At 43.8% G+C, this 9,544-nt stretch overlaps 1 protein-coding gene across 1 annotated transcript in view; it reads left to right on the top strand.

Moving 5' to 3' along the window:
* The first annotated feature begins 368 nt into the window (after positions 1 to 368).
* RAB21 (RAB21, member RAS oncogene family) overlaps positions 369 to 9,544 on the top strand; it is a 30,184-nt gene continuing 21,008 nt past the window's right edge. The window contains exon 1 of the mRNA XM_089674100.1: positions 369 to 730. Coding sequence (XP_089530226.1) covers positions 578 to 730 — 153 coding nt within the window. The 5' untranslated portion in view covers positions 369 to 577. The remainder of the gene's footprint in view (positions 731 to 9,544) is intronic.

The following is a 9,544-nucleotide window of genomic DNA, read 5'->3' as shown; positions in this document are numbered from 1 at the left end:
TCAGGTTGTCAGTAAAAAAAAGTGCTCCGTCAGTAAATTTTCCATGTTTTGTCAGGAGAAAATGCTACTAGAGATTGGCACATTCCCATTATAAGAGATTGATCGGAAAACAAATGATTTATTGCAGCATTTCTGGCCACCATTATCACTTGAACTGTACGTCCTGACTACACAGAGGCTGGTGACTTCTCTGACACATGTGGTGCAGTCAGGCTCATCTCCCACAGTACTCTGGGAACTTCCAGTTTTCCGTGAAACGAAACCAGCAATGTCACCGCACTGCCCAGAGAAAGCACCGAAAAGCTCGCCCCTCGCTGGCCTGACCACTCCCTCAGGGCGGCCGCCCACCCGCCTGCCAGTGTCTCGGCACATCACGTGGTGTATCGGTGACGTAGAAGGAAGAAGCCGCCATTAGAGGGAGGTGTATAGGCTGCCACAGAGACCTTGGTCTGTCAGTGAGCCGCCGATCAGCTGAGCGCCGTGCCAGCCGTCTGAGAGAACAGGGACGCTTCCCGGGACTGAGCGTAGGCCTGCGCTGTAGCCTGGGCTCCGTGTTACCCTACTTGAGTCGGCGCCCATGGCGGCTGGAGGAGGAGGAGGCGGAGCCGGGGGCAGTAAGACGTACTCGTTCAAGGTGGTGCTGCTCGGGGAGGGCTGTGTGGGCAAGACGTCTCTGGTGCTGAGATACTGCGAGAACAAGTTCAACGACAAACACATCACCACCCTGCAGGTGACACAGCTGTGTGTGTCTGTCCCGGGGCCTCCTCTGTGTGTGTGTCATTGTGTACACCTCCCAGGTCGTCACCAGTACACTCCTCCACCAGCCCCGGTGACTTGTTGCTGCTGTGTGTGTGTGTGTCCCAGGGCCTCCTCTGTGTGTGTGTGTGTCATTGTGTACACCTCCCAGGTCGTCACCAGTACACCTCCTCCACCAGCCCGGGTGACTTGTTGCTGCTGTGTGTGTGTCCCAGGGCCTCCTCTGTGTGTGTGTGTGTGTCATTGTGTACACCTCCCAGGTCCTCTCCTGTAGTCACCAGTACACCTCCTCCACCAGCCCGGGTGACTTGTTGCTGTGTGTGTCCGTCCCAGGGCCTCCTCTATGTGTGTGTCATTGTGTACACCTCCCAGGTCGTCACCAGTACACCTCCACCAGCCCCGGTGACTTGTTGCTGTGTGTGTGTCTGTCCCAGGGCCTCCTCTGTGTGTGTGTCATTGTGTACACCTCCCAGGTCCTCTCCTGTAGTCACCAGTACACCTCCTCCACCAGCCCGGGTGACTTGTTGCTGCTGTGTGTGTCCCAGGGCCTCCTCTGTGTGTGTGTGTCATTGTGTACACCTCCCAGGTCCTCTCCTGTAGTCACCAGTACACCTCCTCCACCAGCCCGGGTGACTTGTTGCTGCTGTGTGTGTGCAAACTTGTGTTGTCTAACCTGCAGCTCCATGGCAGTAAACATTAGTTGAAATCACAGTGTCTTGCACTGTCCTTTCAACATTGGGATCACTTTTAGGACTAGTTCCGATCAGCGGTGGCTCACTTTTCAAATGGTGTAATGATGATGTATTGCATGCAGCTGCAGATGGGTTGCGGCACAGCCCTATTCCTTTGACCAGGAGTTAGAATTCTGGCCAGGAAGCAAAGTGTTTGTGGCCAGAGCAACCCTGGCATCACCATTAAAAGTTCTTATTGCCTAGGTGGCGAGAAGGATCAGCAACCATGTGACCACTGTGATTGGTGGTCACGTGATTAGAAGTCAGTCCGGCAGGCTGCTGGCAGTTTCTCAGGACCAACAGTTGTTTTTGTCAGCTCGGGCTTTGTGCTTGGAGCATTCAGAAAGCGTACTCCCCGGACTAAGGCTAGTTTAACATAGATGCAGTTCATTGCACTCTTTTCTGCATCAAAAATGCATGCACAGTGTTTTCTGTGTATTCCAATGGCCCTAGTTCACACTAGTGCAGTCAGTTTCTGGTACAGGAAAAAAAAGTAGAACATGCTGTATTTTTTTCTGCACAGAACCATATTGGAACATAGCAAACAGCTTTAAAACTGCACAGGAACTGCACGTGGTGTGAACTGTAAGCAAAAACATAACCGGAGTGCGGTTTTTTTTTTTTTTTGTAGTGTGAACTGTCCCTTGAACATTGCCCACCCAGTAATATATATGTGCAGAGTGTGGGTGTTAAAGCCTAGCTTTGTCCCACTGCACATATAGATTACTGAGGCGTAAAGGTTGTAATGAGGATGGCAAAAAAGGCAGCTTAATCACCTGTTTTTACCAATCACAAGTGTAAACCTAGCCTTAAAGAATTTGTAAACCCAACGTTTCCTGTTCCTTATATGTGCTTTCTGTACTAATTACTTGTATGAAAAAGTATCCTTTGTTTGAAATCTCTGGTGTTCCTTCAAGTCCCTCTGGTTTTTCTATTAAAAACTGACCACACTAGACAGGAGAACACAGCGTGGTCAATTCTCTAGCTGTACTGGGAACTCCACCTGCTCTCCAGTGATCTGACAATGCCCCAAACACCCTCCCCTTCCGGTACAGTCATTCACTGGGAAGACTGGTGTGCTGCTGTTTCTCCTCCACAGCTCTTATGCCACTGAAAACAGAGGGAATGTGATCCCTCATAAAAAAGGGGAAATTTTATTTTTGTGTGTGTATATGTATGCATATAAGCTTAACAAATTGGAACGAGCGCAACTTGATATGACAACTTAATATATGTTAGGCGGAAACTAGTAGACAGCTGCTAGCATAAAGGTATACCTCGACACCTCAGTAATGAAATAAAAGTCTTAATAATGCAGCGCTTAAAATTAATGTTGTGGCAATAACCATAAAGAACAAAAAGTCAAATATGTTCATAAAGAGTGTTCATATGTGGTACAAATAAGTCCGCAAAGCAGAAGGTATTCCAATACGATAGAGATCAAATGGTGCAATATACTCCTGGACGCTTCGTGAAGAGAGAGTACGTACAAACTGAGCATTGTATGTAAATAATCCGTGAAGACTTCAAGGTCTGGTCACTGGTGTGGCGTCATCTAGGGCTGTAGCGGACTCCCAGGAATGTCACTCACGCTTGGGGGTCACCTCAGACTCACCAGAGGGTCCAACGCCGTCCAGACTCCTGAAACTGCTCCAAAGGGGACCCCTTTGATAACTTGCAATTCGCACGAAACATGTCAGGGGAATCCCTCAATTTGTCGCTATTTTTTCTGATCGATTGCTTTTCATGGGGATATACCTGTAAGCCATTGCTGTGTCACATGTGAGTGTCCTGCAGTTCATTGATGATAAACGATACTACACTATTAGCACTATTTTGCCTCCCGGGCTCGTTATATTTCGAGCCATCTAAGGTGGAGCGGTTTCAGGAGTCTGGACGGCGTTGGACCCTCTGGTGAGTCTGAGGTGACCCCCAAGCGTGAGTGACATCATTCCTGGGAGTCTGCTACAGCCCTAGATGACGCCATACCAGTGACCAGACCTTGACGTCTTCACGGATTATTTACATACAACGCTCAGTTTGTATGTACTTCTGGTAAGTGCATTATTGTACTATCTCTTCACGAAGCGTCCAGGAGTATATTGCACCATTTGATCTCTATCGTATTGGAATACCTTCTGCTTTGCGGACTTATTTGTACCACATATGAACACTCTTTATGAACATGTATGTGTATATATTAAACAGAATGGGTTGTCTGCTTATAAGGTGAAGATTTCCATATACTTTAAATTGGCAATAAACCAGGCTTTTTTCCCCTCTGTTTTCACCCAGTGATTTAGCTAGTAACACACTACCTGTATTCAAGTACCTGCATAGAAGGAGCATAGGGGGCACAGCAGACAACAGCATTTTCAGTATGTAGGGAGGGGAGTGTTAGATGGACAATCAGATTTAGATACACTAACATGGGTATACATGGGTCTGTTGTTTTGCTTGGGGGGTGGGGTTTAATCAGCCAGTGGAATGATAAAATAACTGAATGGATTGGGGGGAATTCATGCCCTTTGTTTTATCATTCCACTGGCTGATTTAAAAAAAAAAGCAAGCAAGGTAGACCGAGGAATCTTCTCTGCTGTGTTGTATTCTGACAGCTAGGACTCCTCTGCTATCCGAATACACTAATCCTCACTGATCAAAGGAAAATTTTCCAACAAGCTGTTGCAGTGAAGTCAACCTAATGATCAACTTTTCTTGTAACAGCCATAGGTGGATCAAAATTTGGATGGTCCTTGCTGAACCAGACGGATTTCAATTCATCTATGGCCAGCTTAACCAATTGCCCTCCAGAGGATTTACCCCCCTTTCCTAACCAGCCCATTTTTTTTTTTTTTTTGCATTTTGGTGCTGCGTTAGGGCGGTAGGGAAGCTGTTAACAAATTGAAGCTAAACTCCAGCAAATACCTGATGAGCAGTTACAGGGACAGGATTTGATTTGTTTTTTTTTCTCTCGGGATAAAGGTTTTACATAAAGCTGAACATTGTAAGCACCCCAGTCAGTGGTTAATGATTTGTCTCCACCCTCTAATTGCTACATCTGCAGAACAGCTTGATCTGTTGTAAAACAGACTAACTGGCTGAGTCACCAGATAAAAATAAAGGAAAGAAAGCCGGAAAAAAATGGATGCATCCATCACATCTAAGCATTGGTAAACTGCAATATAATAAGTGTTTGCTTTGGGTTTAAGGTCCATTCACACCAGATATGCGTTGATTAGCATGTGATCTCATAGCAGCAAATAAACACTTTTAAATTCATTGTATTTTAAAGGGAGCAGTTCACGGCAGTGTGTTTCGTTGATGTGCACTGGAAAAAAATAGCACAAGCCCTACTTTTTGTTTTTGCAGACTTTAATGCATGTAAGCAAAATGCGCACAAATGCAGTGAGTGCGCATTTCCAAGAACAGCCCCGCACACATGTGGTAACTGCTGTGCCATAGTCCCTTGACAACTTCCTGGAAGTAAGGCAAAAGGCTTCTTCTAGGAGACAAGGTGCGGTGCATATTAAAACCACATCACAGGTATGTTTACCTGCATTCAAAGCATGCATTTAGTGTGAATGGACCAATGGGGCTCATGCACACCATGTTAATCTGCTCAACTCAATGCAGCCTCATCAACAGGGCACATAAAAAATTATAGTTTCCTGTGTATCCTGTTCACACCATACATGAGCGGTGGTGTGTACTGCATTAAAAAAAAAAAAGGCAGCAGTGCATAGAATTGAATTAAGTGTCATTTTGTGACATTGTTGATAAAGTTAAAAGTGATGTAAACCGTGCTTCACATTGTAACATATTCCACTGCCCCTACACAGCAGACACTAGCCCGCATTTGTTTTGGGGCTCATCCTGTATACTGTCAAGTAGTTGTACCTGCACCCAGAAGTTGCTGGCGTCTATCAGTCACAGCCAGCAGCCTGTACAAATCCATGACCGATGCCACGGCTACATGCATGTAATGGCACATTCATGTGGTTGCATGCATACATGGATGAATGAGTGGCCCTGGATGCAAATTATCTGCATCCGGGGCCACTTATCTGTCACTTACACCATGTAACTACTCAATTTGCGCTTACACGCATACAGCCACGGTATCTGTCAGGCTTTCATTGAATTGTGCAGACTGCTGGTCACAGCTGATCGCACCCACCTGGGATCCCCACTGCAAAAATACTCTAATGCTTGGCTATGTATGGTCATAATCAGCCATGTGAATAAGGGCCCATGTACTCGGGACGTTTGGAAAACACTTTTGAATGATGGAAACTGACTGCTGGAAAACGTAGGTTAAACATCTGTTTAGCCGCGTTTGCATACCGCGTTTATGCGTGTTTGCGTTTAGAAGCATTTTTTAAAGATGACCTCAGGAGACCTTCCAAAATGCCCAGAATAACAGTACAAAATTAACTATTTCAGACATTTTGAGAGAAATAGAGAGCAGTATGTGTTGGGATTACCTGTCTTTTCTGGTTGTATTCACTATGGATCCCATCATGAGCATAATGCAGCACATTCTACGGTTTTTTTCCTTCACGCAAAACCTGGAACTGACTGCGCTGGTGTACTGGGTCCACTTGAATACATGGAAAACTCTTTGCATGCATTTCTCTGGACAGCATTTGGATATGGAACAGTTAAACGCTTATAAACGCGGTTAGCCGCGTTTCCAAGCATTTGGTGTTTGAAACGCTGATAAAATCTACTCCTGAACTCAAGTTTGGTGTGTTCAAAGAAACAACTGTAAAGGACATAGTGTACATGGACACATAGGAAAACATTAGGGAGAGTTCAGGGGCTGCTGAAAAAAATGCAGAAAAGCTCCTGAACATGAGTTTATCAGCTGCAGTGTACATGAGCCCTAAATTAAGGCTTTACTGATTTTTCTCTAGGTCACGTTCTGTAGGTGTAATCATTTTTTTTTTTTTTTTTTTTTTTTTTTATCAGGGGTTCTGAGACCTGAAAATTATTTTAAGGGTTCTTTAGGGTAAAAAGGATAAAGACCAGTCCAGATACAGCTCTTTAATTCCAATAAGACTGAATGAGATATTAATGCTGTGCTGCTTTTTAACATGCTGCACACAGTAGCACATGCTTTGGTTAAAAAAAATCTAATTTTCTTAGAGGCAGGCTTTCATAAATAGGAAAAATAAAACTACTAGACCATTTCCTAATGTACTGTAGAACGGTTAGTCACGTGGTGTGCCTTACAGATTTCAGATGTTATCAGATTTTTTTTTTTTTTTTTTAAGTGCAGCACTGGCAAGGCAAAAATAGTTGTTTGTAATACTGAGCTGTATGCTAGTGAACAGATTTAGTGTTTAAAGTAGACCTTTCATTAAAAGTCACACCCAACATTAATCAGAAAGCCACATGTAAACAGTAACATTTCAAATTATTATTTTTGGGTAAATAAGTATCTTTTACACCTCCCATTATGTTCCCAGACTGTCTTGGTCTGCTTCCACACAATCTATGGTGGCTTAAGCTGGTAGTAGATGGATTGATATTCGGTCAAATATTGATCAGTGTTTGGCCATTGCCATTTGACAGATGTTGATTGTTAGAGGAGTTGAAAAAGTTTTGTTGATCAGCAGCTGCTGATCATTAAGTCCTGACAGTGGAGAGTCCCACTGTCCTTATATCAACCACTTCACAACCGGGCAATAGTCAAGATGCCCTCAGTTGGAAGTGGAATTCCGGGGGTTATGGCTGCCACTATTATTATAATTTTTCAGCCGGCAATTTCCTTTCTGCTAAAAGTGATCCTAGCAGCGGATCCGGCGCTGGATATCTTGTTGAAGCGGTGGGCCTTTCTCTCATGTCTCTCAGATATCTATAAAGAGGACCTGTCACTGCTTATTTCTATCACAGGGTATGTTTACATTCCTTGTGATAGGAATAAAAGTGATCAAAAAAAATTTTTTTTTAAAGGGACAGTGTAAAAATAAGAAAGTAATAAAAAATTTTAAAGCACCCCCATTCTCCCGTGCTCTTGTGCCGTGGTGAACACATACGTAGGTCACACCCACATATGTAAACTGTGTTCAAACCACACGTGCGGTACCGCCGCGAACTCCGGAGTGAGAACAATAATTCTAGCACTAGATTTCCCTGGTGACACTTCACAGCGCTTAACTTTTGCCATGTTACAGCCTTATTCCAAAATGGATTCAATTCATTTTTTTCCCTCAACATTCTACAAACAATACCCCATAATGACAACAATCCTGACTGGTCTCCCAGTTCCTGCCACTGAAAAACATCCCCACAGCATGATCCTGTCACCACCATGCTTCATTGGCCTGGTAAGCAAGTGGTTAAAAGTCAACAGCTACAGTATTTGTAGCTGCTGCCTTTTTTACTTTTTTGGAGGGAGACTGGAGCTTCTCTTTAAATTACCCATGTGGCTGTAAATCCTGGGGGTATACTCCTGAAATTCTTTGGAAATGAGGAAGCCACTTGGATGAGTAATGAAATGTCTTCAGCAATACAGAACAAGTCCATATTAATGTGACTACTTCTAGCTATACCATGACCTGGATAAATGTAAACTTTTACAGACAAGTACCTCTTTCTCTAGCCTTCAGCCAGATCAATTGGTCTCTAGCTACTAATCATTACTGCAGAGCACTTATTTCGCACAATAATCTTCTAGGATAACAACCTGAGAGATGATTGGTCCTTCTTTCTTCAAGAAAGACAAGCAGAACCATAAGAAGCCACTCCAACCCTCCTCATCTCTGGGTTTAGATTGCTTCCTACCCCAGGAGGAGCACAACATTTGTTGTATGTCTGATTGGATAGTCGATAGGTCAGCAAATCTCTTGGGGCCCATGGTTCCTGGACCACCTCCTGCATCAGAAGGATTCCCCTTTTCTCTTCCAGGATCTTGCCCCCCTCTATGCTGGGAGGGCTGACTCCTGAAGCCCCCTGACCCCTGTGCCTTTTCTTCCTCCTCCTCTTTTCCCCATGGGGAATTTTCATTTGCAAAGAATTTTGAGAATTGTAAGGTAAATAACAGACAATGCAAAACACAAGGGGGTACAATAAAATGAGAAGCAGAGGTTACAAAATTACAGCATGTAACAGAGTATAAGAATGAGCCCAAATGGCCATATGACTAGCTTCGGTCTACTTGAATCAAGGGCAAAGGTAAATAATGCATTAATGTCATAAGGGCATGTTACATAGTTCCATAGGTAGAAGGGTTGCCTACATGATTGTACACTCAAAAAGAAGGAATGGAGAAAGGAAAAGGGGAAGGAAGAGAGCGAAGCTTGCCTGGGGAAAAGGAAGAGAAAAGGGAAAAAGGATATCCCATGTGGAGTATTCTATTGTGGTAACCCAAGGCAAGTCACAACAAGGATCATATCGACAGGAAGCAATCCAGGCCCAAATGTTTATTAAAATTTTTCCAACGCTCCCAAACCTTCAGAAGCTTGGCCCCATGGGGAATTTTGAGTATGATTCATATTCTATATTCTGCCACAGAGGCTTGAGTGTGCACTCAGCCCAAGTCCTGGCTTTAGAGAGCAGGCAAGGACCATGTAAATTAAACTGAGCCACCGAAGTTCACAAGCCAGAATAGTATTAGGGATTGTTGCAGCACTCCGCCATTGGCCACTCTGAAGGAAACCGAGATTGGGCTTTGGAGTGCTTTCCAGTTGACTGTCTCCATCTACATTACAATATAAGCATCAGAAAAATACTTTTAATTCCTTAAAAGTTATTGATAAGAGCACTTATGTTAAAGGAAATTGTATATGATGGCTTCTGTTGCGGATCTTTCCTTTTGAAAGAAACAAGTTACTTGGTTCTGCCGATTCAGTCATATCAGTGTTTTTTATTTAGTCACTGACCTGGAATTAGCATGCATATTAGAATTTCCGAGTTTTACCAGCTTCACCCTTGTTTTGAGTCTGATCTGTCCCATGTTTATTTTGTAGAAAACATAGGACTTTATTTTTCCCCTAAATAACTACTTTATCATGCTTGAAGATTTCTACCAGCTATCCAAATGTATTTTTTTT

This window comes from Staurois parvus, unplaced genomic scaffold, assembly GCF_062004578.1.
Source record: "Staurois parvus isolate SC_StPar_1 unplaced genomic scaffold, SC_StPar_1.0 ptg000147l, whole genome shotgun sequence".
Lineage (NCBI taxonomy): Eukaryota > Metazoa > Chordata > Amphibia > Anura > Ranidae > Staurois > Staurois parvus.
Note: the sequence above shows the minus strand (reverse complement) of the source record. Positions and strands in the feature narration are given on the sequence as shown.